This window comes from Lipotes vexillifer, unplaced genomic scaffold (assembly GCF_000442215.2).
Source record: "Lipotes vexillifer unplaced genomic scaffold, Lipotes_vexillifer_v1.1 scaffold71, whole genome shotgun sequence".
Lineage (NCBI taxonomy): Eukaryota > Metazoa > Chordata > Mammalia > Artiodactyla > Lipotidae > Lipotes > Lipotes vexillifer.
Genome location: NW_006793703.1, coordinates 1,602,777 through 1,616,023, shown reverse-complemented (window position 1 = coordinate 1,616,023; position 13,247 = coordinate 1,602,777). Strand labels below are relative to the sequence as shown.

General features: G+C 40.9%; 1 protein-coding gene across 1 annotated transcript in view; it reads right to left on the bottom strand.

The window, feature by feature from the left end:
- The window catches only part of CALD1 (caldesmon 1), a 116,265-nt gene that overhangs the window by 88,188 nt on the left and 14,830 nt on the right, over nucleotides 1–13,247 (bottom strand). Inside the window, exon 2 of the mRNA XM_007466573.1 lies at nucleotides 6,034–6,145. Within this exon, the coding sequence (XP_007466635.1) occupies nucleotides 6,034–6,104 (71 nt within the window). The 5' untranslated portion in view covers nucleotides 6,105–6,145. The remainder of the gene's footprint in view (nucleotides 1–6,033; nucleotides 6,146–13,247) is intronic.

The window sequence follows — 13,247 nt, the reverse complement described above, 5'->3', positions numbered from 1 at the left end:
GTACGCGGGCCTCTCACTGTTGTGGCCTCTCCTGTTGCGGAGCACAGGCTCCGGACGTGCAGGCTTAGCGGCCATGGCTCACGGGCCCAGCCGCTCCGCAGCATGTGGGATCTTCCCGGACTGGGGCACGAACCCGTGTCCCCTGCATCGGCAGGTGGACTCTCAACCACTGCGCCACCAGGGAAGCCCAGTTAGCTTAATTTTTACAATGATTCTGTGAGGTAGAATAATTATCCCCATTTTTATACATAAATAAATTGAAGTACAAGATGTTTAAGTAATTCGTAATGAGGTTACCCAACTGGTAGTTGTCAAAGTCAGGATTCGAACTCAGGTCTGTCACACTTCATCACCCACATACTTAACTACAACATTGTCCTGCCTCTCCCTAGGTGAGCGAAGACTGGTAAATTATGAGTCACATATACAGACTGTAAAAAAAAATTCAGCACTATTTTAAACTATAAGTGTATTGACTCATATATATGCCACATTTTTTCCAGCTAAGAATGGAGATATGGGTCAGCATGTGAGGTCCTTAAGAATCTAGACTTTTAATTTTTATTGAACAAGTGTCACATTGGGTAGATCCTGGACTCTTGATGTTCTACTGATCATCATAAAGTGGGATACTTTTAGGACCAGAGGAATTGTTAGGTAAGTGGAAATTGGTCCAAATATGCCATTTCCACTGTTTATAATTTGACCGTTTATAAATTGACAGAGGTAATAAATAATGTCTATTTAGAGTGAGAGAGAGAACAAGAGAGGGAGCATATGAATATGTATATATATTGATTCTTCATGTGGCTGGACACAAATAAATAATTAAAAATCCCTTAGGTAAAAATTATCTACCTCATTTTCTCAGTGCCCCTCCGTTCAAGTTAGGCTGACCCTAAACAGTATCAAATAAACATAGAAACCTTACAGCAACATTTTTAAGTCTCTTTCAAATGAATTACTTGAAAAAAATCTTTTAACTTAAAAGTAGAAATGTAGATGCAAATACTAATATTTTTTTTTTTGCCCCCTGGAGTGATGAATTTTCTGAGAGACCTAAAGGGAAGTTTTGAGCAAATTTAGCTCCTCTAATAATTTAGACTGTTTCCAAGGAATATTTCATTTAACTTCCGAATGGAAAATAATTTTCTGATTACAGAGTAACAAAAAACTGCATTTGAAAAGATTTTGATTTGAAGTTTCAAGGTCACAATGCTAAGCATTTTAAACAAAAGTGTTTTTGTGTAATCGTTGATTGGCCATGCTGTTATATCATGTAAAAAGTTTCAGTAATAGACTCCTGGGAGGCTTAGACTCAGAGGACTTTAAAAAATTGTTTGCTTTTTTAGTGAAGTAAAAATATTTACTTTCAAATGTCTAATCCTCAGTATATTTCAGAGGCCCGTAAAAATGTATGAACGATGACAACAGCAAGAGTGCTTTCATTCCCTTTATTTATGTCTATGAGCCTCTGAATCTGATAACAACTGTACAATAGGGTCCTTTCTTCTGATCAGAAAGAGGAACTTACATTTGGGTGTGGAAAGCAGGAGCTGGGAATGCAATGAGTTCACATCTTGAAAAGTGAGAGAGCTGCTCATGAAAACAAGCCCAACGTGGGGAAAAGTACGTCTCACTGAAGATCTCTTCATGGATAAACCATCACTGCAGGTTTCTCAGCAGATACACCAAAGCTCAAAATCCTTTGGGCCAAATACAATAGAAGAGCTCAATTTGAATTGGTGTGAATTCTTCTTGCTGAGACAGTGTGATCCTCCCTCAGAACTTGTTACCAATCACATCCTCAAAACTCTTCACTCAACAGCAAATTCCTGCTTCTCACCTTCCTAAGGTCACCTTCCTAAGGTTCCTGTATCCTCTGAGAAGTGTAGAAAGAAAGCATTTTTGGGGTACTTGTTGAAAAGGAAGAGAGCTGAATATGACCTCTTTGAAAATGCATCCCTTTCCACTACATTTTCCCCTTTGAAAATGTTGTATTCCCCGATGATATAAAAGGACATGCATGCATAATCCAGGGTAGATGATCAGGAAGAGATTGGAATGGAAACAAGTGTATCAAGTGTTGATGAAGATGCACATGGACCAGGGGAAAACACGTTAAGATGCACTAAGAAATACAGAGACAAAGGTAGAAAGGGATTGAAATAAAATAAACAGAAAGGGAAGATGAATATACCCATTCATTTTGTATTCCCATGAGATAGGTGAAGAATAATAGACAGCAAAACAAATTATTTGTTTGTTCCAATAAGTAATTGATTCAGAAATACAGTTTAATTTGAGATGTGTACAAATAGTATCTTTTGCCTAGAAACAAAGCATTTAGGATTTTCACTGACTACCTGCTCCATCCATTCTGCCTGCTGAAATTTTTTTCTTCCCCTTTTTGTCAAGTTGGCTCTAAAGTTACTAATTCATCTATGATATAAGCTTTGTGACTGTTGGGACACTGCCTGGACTGGTGAGAACTCATCCCTGTGGTTCAGTTTACTATCTTGTACCTATTCAACACATTTTTTGGATGACCGAATAAAAGATGCATAGGATGAAGAGCAGGACAAAGAAGGGAAGTATATTTTTGATTTAACCAGATTCCCAGGCTAGGTTACAGCGGGCTAGATGATGTGAAATGGACTGGACTGCAAACCCTTAGAATGAGGTGTGTGCACAAGAGTCTCAAGGCAGCTGTGATGCAGTGAATGATTGTCAGTCCCAAACCTAGGAAAGCCAGCATGGCCCAAAATGTACAGTGAGCTTTTTCAATAATCTTTTTAAAAGCTCTATTTCTGAGGAATAAAATGCATAAGAATCTAGTTTATTTTAATTTGTGGCTATAACATCTGGTGAGAGTACAGGTTTTAAATTATTTATTATTGCAAAGTAGAACAGCACCTGCTCATCAAACTCAATAACAACTGATTAAAATAACAGGGTATTTTTATTTGGAAAGGCTTTGTGGGTAAGAAGTGGACAAGTCAACAGTCTCTTCTCTGTGTTACCATTTCCCCCATGCTCTCTGCAGGGGTGCAACATACAAAGGGCATAAGCCATCTTTAAAAATTATCAGTGAATATCAGAGTACATATTACATTTAAGGATGTAAAAGTATAGCTGCTTGATACAGTGTAGTTGCTTTTATACAGGTTGAAAAGCATTAAGCACACTTTTCCCAATTCTCTCATTCTGCTTCTCTGTCCTTGGTGCCCCAAAATAAAGTTTGAAGCAGAGTAGAAGCCCAATAAAATTTTGTTGAATGAGTGACTGAATGAATGAGCCTGCAGCTCTGAGCTTTGGGGCCACTCCAGATCAAGGCTGAGTTTTTTCTTTTAGTTGCATAAATCCAAAGGAGGGTCCATTTTGGCCCCAGGTATTATGCATAAGGTCATAGAATCTCATTTTTCAAAATGGAAATCTGCCTTATTGTTTTATTTGTTTTTAAATAAAGTAATACGTGATCATTGTAAAAAAATTAGACAATACTAAAAGCAAAAGGAAAATAAAAATTATCACCAATCCCCCACTCCTGTCACAGATGAAGAAGCCAAGTTCTAAGGCTAAAGGAAGAGGGACTTGCCCAGGGTCTTATATGCCCTTTATCTTCAGATCAAAGCCAAAATTTTAGATGGCGCTTAATTTCTGGTTCTGGACATCTGTTTCCTGTACACACCCTGAAATTTCCCATCAAAGTTGGCTGGACCAACTTGGACCAAATGGAATGGATTCCATTTCATTTTCATGTCCAGAAAATGGAATCCATTTTCTGCTTTTGTGCTACCACTGCCACACTGAGTGTGCCCAAACTGACTTCTCTAATAATAATTTTTCTCCCCTTTTGAACAAAGATTGACAATTTCTATCTCCCAATGCCTGGAGGAAATCTCCAATTGGATGTGGTTTCTATCTGAAATTGAACACTCTCCCCATGCTCACCCAAGAATGGAATACTTCACAGTTTCCCTTTCCAGCTCCTCAGACTTACATTCTGTGGGACAGTCTGAGTTTCTCCATCTCCTGAAAGATTTGTTAATTCTCCCTCTAAAGATGCTCATATTTGATCTTCACTTCCATATTTGCTGCCCTGATTCAGTCCTCATCACCGTGTGTTCAATACTAACTCTTCCAGTATGCCCACACTCTAGCCCACTGTAGATAACGCTCCCCAGTATGCATAGCTCCCCCACTAAGTCTCTGTCTGTTACCTTTTATATGAAATAGAAACACCCAAGATGTACGAGTCTAACTCATTCTTCCTTAAGCACTTAACAGGTTTCTTGCACCGGGATTCTTATTTCCACCTCTGAGTTTTGCAGATGTTACTCCCTCCTCTACATGGCTCCCCTTTTACTTTTTGTCATCACCATTGTTACTCCATCGATGGCTCTCCACTTCCAGGGAGCTTTTCCTGACTGGTTTCATCACAGGATGATAACTGCCTTTTCTTTTCTTGGTATTCATTTTTAGTTCTGACTATATTGCTCTGTTGTTTCTTACTTGTTTAGCTAACGATAATGGTTAAAAAAATAGTAGCATACCATTTATGTGTCAGGTACTAGGCTAGGCTGTTTATGAAGTTCAATAATCTTCACAACAACCACAGAAGCTACATAGATATTATGCCTATTTTAAAAATAAGGCAGCTGTGGTGTAGCGAGAAGTCACTTGTGCATGGCCACACAGCTCATAAGTGACAGTTGGGATTTGAACCTACAGAGCCCAGGTACTGTTCAGGGTACCATGTGTCATATAGCAGCCTACTCCGACCAAGTTAATCAAAGGCAGTAATTTTACCTTCTTCTTTTGAATTCTCCATACCAATAGGTAGATCCTATGCTTCAAATACTTTTTGTTGGGCTTCCCTGGTGGCTTAGTGGTTAAGAATCCGCCTACCAATGCAGGGGATACGACTTCAAGCCCTCATCTGGGAAGATCCCACATGCTGCGGAGCAGCTAAGCCCGTGCGCCACAACTACTGAGCCTGTGTGCCACAACTACTGAAGCCCATGCCTAGAGCCCGTGCTCCACAACAAGAGAAGCCACTGCAATGAGAAGCCTGCACACCGTAACGAGGAGTAGCCCCCCCTCGCCGCAACTAGAGAAAGCCCACGCGCAGCAACGAAGACCCAATGGAGCCAAAAATAAATAAATAAAATCAATAAAAATTTTTTAAAATTAAAAAATATATATATATATTTTTTGTAAGTGTAAGTTTCTAGTTTTCTGCTGCAGGATCACTAAGGGGTCATCTTACGACCATCTTTTCACTTGTGCACTGGAATTACTGAGGCAAAATTGATTTGCTTTTAAGATCATTGTTTAACATTTTTCTTCCTGTGAATGCCTACTCTGCTTTCTCAAAAGAACATCTGAGTTAAGTCACATTAAATGCCACTGTCTTTTGCTCTGAGGCCTAAAATTTTAAAATATGCATTTATACCCCTTGCCCCACACGTTACTGCTTTATTTCCCCAACCTGCCCTTGTAAGTCACCACAACAGAGGCCTCACACAACATAGCAGCTTCCAACTAGACTCAGAATCTCCACAGTACCACACTCTCCTGGCTATTAACCCATAATATGTGAATTACTGGATTTGGCGGCTTTTCTAATAAGAATAAAACTTTGTCATAAGATCCATCTGGGTCTTATTGCCTTTATTCTTTTAGAGTGAAGACTTCCATTTCCAGAATGGTTTCAACATTCAATATTTGTCATTTCAATATTGTAAGTGCTTTTAAAACTTTTATCCATACATTGCTTTTGTCATTTAAAAATTCTAATATGAAAGACAATGATTCAGTGCAACTATTTGTTTCTTCTCCAATCTCTCTGTTTCTTGATGTCTGTTTGTGCAGAATTTAGAGTCTTAACAGTTAAGAACATTTTCTATAACTGCTTTCGCAAACAGTTCAGTGTGCAATACATCTGGCCCTTGAGGCTGATGATCTTTGAGGCCTGAAACCAATATTGTGGATAACAGAATAGAGAAACCTTTGAACCCAGATCCTTACCTTTCTGCTTCCAGACGCATCTCTTCCCGCTTTTGCCTCCTAAGTTCTCTGCGACGTTCAAAATCATCCATGGTATGGGTTCAGATTTAGGGAGACCAGATAATTTCTGGATCTAAAGGGGAAGAAGTAGAATCAATATCATAGATGAGTTGGAGGACTATTTCCCATGAGTCGCCTCAGCCCCTCACCATTTTTTCATCCCCTTTTTCTTTACTCTTAAGAAAAACACCTTAGAAGATGAGTGAGGTAGCCAGCGATCAATTTCTGCCCCCCAAGCCAAGCCTTGTCCTTTATGTGTTAAATTCAGTCTCATTCATGTAACTATTAGAGACAAATAAGTAAAATTCCAGGATCACAGTTTAAAAAAAAAGCGGGGGAGACAGAGAGGTTTGAAGACTTGAAATATTGCTGGGATCACTTGAGAGCTACTGAATGGTTTTGTTCTTTGTAACCTGCTGAACTACAGACAAAAGTTACAAAAAAGTGAACAAAGAAAGAGGAAAGGAGAAAAAGAGTGAAAAAAAAGAAAAGTGGCAAGAAAAGGAATTTGTAGGAACTAAGAGAAAAGTAAAAGTAAAAGAAAGAAATAATATAAGTATCCAGGCACAATTTGCATATCCTAAAAGAATATTAATATCAGAATGATAATAAAGACCACAGCAATAATACCACGAATAAACATAATGCAGCAGCATTTTTAAAAGCAGTTACATATGATCAAACTGTTTTCAGAGCTCAAAAGTAGCAGCTCTTTGTAACCCAACCATTTTATCCTTTCCTACCTCCTCCGTGATAGTTTTAATCCCAGAAAGATCTTCCCTTTCCAGCTCTTCAACTGAGGATTCTGCTTTTCCTGCGTTTCTGTGCCATGGAGTCAAGTATTCCAGAATTCCCCTGCAGCCCCCAAACCCAAAATGACTACCAGAAAAGGGGAAGCGGGCTCTTTTTGTCCTTGCTTTGTTTACAGAGCTGTCAGTGGTTAGTTAAACTCGGCCTGGAATCTGGCATTTAAGGCCTGCTTGAAGATTGTTTCCTGTGTGGAGCGGGAGGCCTCCACTTCCTCTGGAATCCTAGACTCTCTGCTGCACTCAGATCACAAAAAATATTTTCCAGCCCTTTCTGTGCACATGAGACGAGCCATTTGCCCTGCGTAAGAAAAGAGGGAGACGTGCAAAGCCTGAAGCCATCCCCTAATGGCATCTTGGTGTGAGGGAGTGAAAAGCAAAACTTAGACTTTGAAGCCTAGTTAAGAAACCTTCTTAAATTGTCAGATTCTTTTATTTTTCAAGCATTTTTCCCCTTAAAAAACCCACAAAAACAAAAATAAAATCTCAGCCAACCAAAACAGAATTATACAACGTTTGAATGTTCCCCCCCTTCTTATTCCCTAGGGTATTATTTATACTGCTTATAAATCCTTTACAAATTCAAATTTCGGTGTTTATTTGGGGTTTTTTTAATTTTACAGTGTTTTTCTATCTAACTCTTAGAAAGAGCACTTTCCAAGTACTTTGTTAGTTATGAAGGGAAGAATCACTTTTCCTTTTTTGAAAATTATTCCATCAACCCTGAAAAAATTTCTTCCTATTTTCTAGTCTGATCTCTCCATAGTTATCAGAATGAAAAAAAAAAAAAAAGTGATTTGAGGGTCTCCTGAGAGGCTGTTTGTCTCCCTGGGGTGGGTTCCTGTTCTGAGCGCAGTGCAGGGTGCATGAGGACAGCCCTGGGGGCATTGGGACCTAACCTCGATGACTTGAACGCTGGGTGCAGTGAGAGCAAAGGCTTCTCGTTCCTTTCTTCAGTAAAGTCTTTTGTTGTATATAAACCACTTCTGGAATAACTACAGCAACAGCAAACAGAAATGGGAGAAAGAGGTCTGTCTATAAGCAAACAATTTCACTTTTCTTAATTTATCCAAGTAGCTTGAAGAGCAGCCTCTAAGCCTCTGGGTCTCGCTCCAACCTAATTAAGCCGAGGAGTCATGCTGGCTGCTTGGTAGCAGTGGCAGCTGTTGCTCAGCCTGTACCTCTGGTGCAGGTGCCAATGAGCGGTGAAACGAATATCCGCAAGCAGGCCGAAGATGCACACGGCTGGCCGAGCCCAGCAGCACCTTGGAGCACTCAGGGGAGGTGAAGCTGACTAACACCGTGTGGCCACTGTGGCCGGCCACGCTCACTGGCTCTCCACCCACGCAACTTCTCCCGCCCCGCCCTGTTCCCTCCGCCTACTCCTCAGCTTTTATTACTTACTCGGGTGTTTTTTTCCTCAACAATAAAGAAACTCTACCCGGGCTTCCCTGGAGGCGCAGTGGTTGAGAGTCCGCCTGCCGATGCAGGGGACACGGGTTCGTGCCCCGGTCCGGGAAGATCCCACATGCCGCTGAGCGGCTGGGACCGTGAGCCATGGCCGCTGAGCCTGTGCGTCCAGAGCCTGTGCTCTGCAACAGGAGAGGCCACAACAGTGAGAGGCCCGCGTACCGCAAAAAAAAAAAGAAACTCTACCCAACCAGTTATCTACTCATGGAATGCTGTTGAGTGTGTATGTGAGGCACTGACGGGGAGGGAGAGAGGGAGTGAGCGCTATATGAAGCATCTACACAGATGGTGCCTTTCTGGGTTCTGCTTGGTGGACATGTGGCGGGTGTACCTGAGGGAGAAGAGAAAGCACATCTGTGTACCGTGTGGTGCGGGATGACTCTCTGCTGAGGTGTGTGTGTTGTGTCTGTGAGTGGGAAGATGTGTGTGCTTGTGAAAATGGCTCTTTGTTGGTCTCACACCAGGATGGAGCAGAGGTCTTCCTTAATCCTCACACCCTTATATCACAGAGCTTCTCTGAACCTCCCTGGCACTGTTCCTAAGTGAGGCGAGCCATGTCTGGGGAGAATTGTAAGTGATTTTCCCCCCTCTTTTGGGAGCAGCAGCTTCCATGGCCTCAACTAGTAATCTCTCATTTCCTCCCCGACCCCCAGTCAATGCTGAATTCCTTCCAGTAACATTGGATAGGAAACAAACTCTCCATCAACGAAGTGATGAAATGTCAAGGCAGAGAGCTTCCGTAAACAGTAAAGCTCATGAGTGTCACAAGTGGACAGAGTAGCCTGAAAGAGAAACGCAGGCAAAGGGATGTATGTATCAATGAATGTGACAGATGGGTTCTTGAAAAGTTTTATGAAAATCCAAATTTTTGTGCTGGGGTGATTGTAGTCATGCTATTGAAAGAACCCCGGTGTGACTCCTTTTGTCAAAGGAAGAGAGGCACTTTACAAAGGCAATTGAACAATTACCTTCTGATATACCTGTCTTTTCAATATGGGTTCTCAAATATCAGATTTTCTTGAAATAGGGCATGCCTATGCTACTGCAATTAAGTAATAAGTCGATGTTAGAGACTTCAAATCACTTAACACGCTGCCCTTCCTTTGGGTAATGACACCACCAAGCCCGTGGCCCAGCTGAATGGCGCCGTGAGTGGACCTCCTGGGTCTCACCTCCATGCCAGGACATCCTGAAGCTTCCTCCCTTCCCTATCCTTCTTGCTACTTTTCCCTCTCAACTTCTTTTGGGGGGAGGGGGAGATATTTATCAATATTTCTTCTGTCATTTCCCTTCTTATTTGTCTTATTCTCTGATACTTTTTTTTCCCTTCTCCATTTCCCTCCCTCTATTGGGAATTAAAGTCTATTTATTAAATCCAATCTAGGATTCTTAAAAAAAAATTGAGTTTAATTTCTGATGTGCATCTTTCAATCAAGAATTCTAACTATTACTACGTTTTATATTCGCAAAGCTTTTTTCTTTTTCCTTTATGGGCATGTGGCCCTCACTAGAGTTATTTTCTGTGACAACTTTATAAGGAGACCTACTGTTTCTGCTTTTGTTTGGGACAGGGTTGGTGGCAGGTAAGAAGCCCTCTTAGATGTGTATGTGGGTGTGCATGTGTGGGTGTGTGTGTGTCTGTGTATGTGTGTGCATGTGTGTATGTGCATGTATGTGTGGGCATGCACATGCACACAGGTGTAAATACAGTCGAGGCAGGAAGTGGTGGCATGCAGGCCAGTACTCTGTTATTGGCAGGAGAAATTTGTAGAGAAAGCTAAGCTCTATCTATCTTCAAATCATCATAAACTGAATGGTGAATGGGTTGGAGGAAGTCCTTGGGATTTCATGGCAGTGCCAATATTGGTCTTGGACTGCATCAAGAATAAAATCTATTCTGTCAGGGACCCTGAATAAGTTAATGCAGCTTCCAAAAGTAACCAACATTAATTGAATATGTGCTATGTGCTGACGCACTTTTTTAAACCATTTAAAAAAATTAATGGGGTTTATTTCTTAGTCTTAAGTTTAAGGAAATATTGAACATAAAGTACAGAGTACCCATATATTCCCTCTCCTTCACCCCCCGCCCAGTTTTTTCTGTGTTTGCATTGAAATGTGTATTCCTCACCAAAAGATATGTTGAAGCCCTAACCCCCAGCACCTCAGAATGTTACCTTATTTAGAAATAGGGTCTTTGCAATGTGGTCAAATTAAGATGAGGTTATTAGGATAGCCCTAATCCTGTATGACTGGTGCCCTTATAAAAAGGGGAAATTTGGACATAGAGACAGATATACACAAAGGGAAGATAATGTGGAAACACAGGGAGAATGCCATGAGAATATGGAGACCCAGGAACACCTGAGGCTACCAGAAGCTGGGGGAGAGTTGTTGAACAGACCCTTCCCTGGGATCTTCAGAGGGACCCTGCTGACACTTTGATTTCTAGCCTCTGGAACTGTGAGATAATAAGTTTCTGTTCTAAGCCACTCAGTTTGTGGTACTTTGTTATAGCAGCCCTGGCAAACTAATACAGCCTATTATTAAAATCTTGCAGTGGTACATTTGCTACAATTAATGAACCAATATCAGTACATTATTATTAATTAAACTCCATGGATCACATTAAGTTTCACACTTTGTATTGTACATTCTATGGGTTTTCCTAAACGCAAAATGTCATGTATCCACCATTACAGCATCAGACAGAATAGTTTCACTGCCCTAAACAGTCCCTGTTCTCCTTCTATGCATCCTTCCCTCCCTCCCCCACTCCAGCCCTTGGCAACCATTGCCTTTTATAAAACTGTTTCTATAGCTCTGCTTTTTCCAGAATGTTGTGTAGTTGGGATCATAGAGCATGTAGTCTTTTCAGACTGGTTTCTTTCACTTAGCAATATGCATTTAAGTTTCCTCCATGCCATTTTGTGGCTTGGTAGCTCTGCTGGGCCATTTAAAAATATGTGTTCTTATTTTATCTACATAATAAATCTGTGAGGTAGCTATTATAATCCCCATTTTAAAGAATTTCAAAGTGCGTGCTCTTAACCACAATAATATTCTTGAACTAACCCACTATTCCCCTCTAGGAATTGTTTTCCCTTTCAGGAAGTAGATAAGGGTACCTCCCTCCCCCACCTCCTACTGAGAAATTCTGAGAAGACTACTGTCAGTGATCTCCAGTTTTAATTTGCTGGATCATTTAAACTCAGGTAAGAAGTGATCTTAAAAATTATTCAATCCTCTTCAATTTCAAACCTATTTGGTTTAGTTCAGAGAATTATTATGTCTGAGAGATAATTAAATTAAACCTTGCAAATGTTTATTAAACTTCTGTTATTTTATTGTTACTTCTTTGTAAGATTCTTAAACTGGGATGATCAAATCTGGACTCTGCTTCACTGCATACTTTTCTTTGAAATTTTAGTGCTTCTTCATTTTATACTTTCCTTCTCTTATCCAGTGTGCCCTCACCTCCAGCATAAGAATATCTCTGTTATTGCAAGGAACTCTAGTCTTTCAACACTGATAACTGTTATTAGATCCCTGTTTGACTAGTTATCATCGTATACCCACCGTAAAATTGCATGGTCCAACTAGTTCCATGAAGCCCCACAAAAACATTTATACAATCAATTTTCGATGAGCGTTTACTGAGCATTTACTATGCGCCAGGTTCTCTTCTAGGCACTGGAGATATAATGGTGAAGAAGGCTGAAAAGGTTCCTGCCTTCCAGGAACTTTTATTTCAGACTTTCTTGCTCTTTTAAACCTCCACCAGGCCGATCACAGCCATCTTCGACCTTGGATAACACCCATCATTTGCTTTCTTGTTTTTGTTCTTGAGATTCAAGGCTTTGTGGGAGAAAGTCAGGGACCATGTTTTGTCTATCCTAAAGGTTTACGTTAACTTCAGTTGGGCCATCACTGCAACTCAGTGATGCCTCTCTTCATCCTGTATGTACCGGGTGATTTCTGGGTATAACACATGCCAGCAGATTCTCCACCTCTGCTCTTCAAATTATCTTCACTTTTAAGGATTAAGGGCAATCCTTAAATTGCCCACTCCACAAACAGTGACCTGGACTCAGACTTAGGAGACGTGGGATGACCCTCTCTGAGCCTTTCTTCTCTGTAAAATGAAATGGTTGGACAGGTAACGTCCAAGGTTTCATCCTACTCCATGTAATACTACGGTTCTGTATCTGCCCTCCAATCCAGCAAAGATGGATGCATCACACATGGCATATACATGTTTCCTTCTTTCCACATTTGAATGTCTGGATACCTCTGTGCATTCTCTTCTAATTTTCTGATTTAGAAAGCATTAACCTTCCTTTCAAGCTGATCATCCCATGGTACCCTAGATAAAAATATTTTATTACCTATCAAATGTGTCATATAATTTTCTACCTCTGCTCCTTTACCCATAACATTCCATCCATCTGGAGTGAGAGCCCCTATCCTCTTCATCGTCCATATTCTATTCAGTTGTGCATTTCTGGCTCAGATTTCACTGCCTTCATGCCTTTCCTGAGGACTCTAGTTTGGTAGTGATATCTCACTACTTGAATATCCATCATTCATTTTGGTAATTAATAATCTACTGCCTTGCCACTGCTTATTAGTTGTTCTAACTACTACTTAAATATGTTACCTATATTTTACTTTCCACATGCTTTCATTCTTAAGATTCTGTATCTTATGAATAGATACAGTCTTTTAAAAAATGTTTTCAGGGCTTCCCTGGTGGCGCAGTTGGTTGGGAGTCCGCCTGCTGATGCAGGGGACACGGGTTCGTGCCCCGGTCCAGGAGGATCCCACGTGCCGCGGAGCGGCTGGGCCCGTGAGCCATGGCCGCTGAGCCTGTGCGTCTGGAGCCTGTGCTCCGCAACG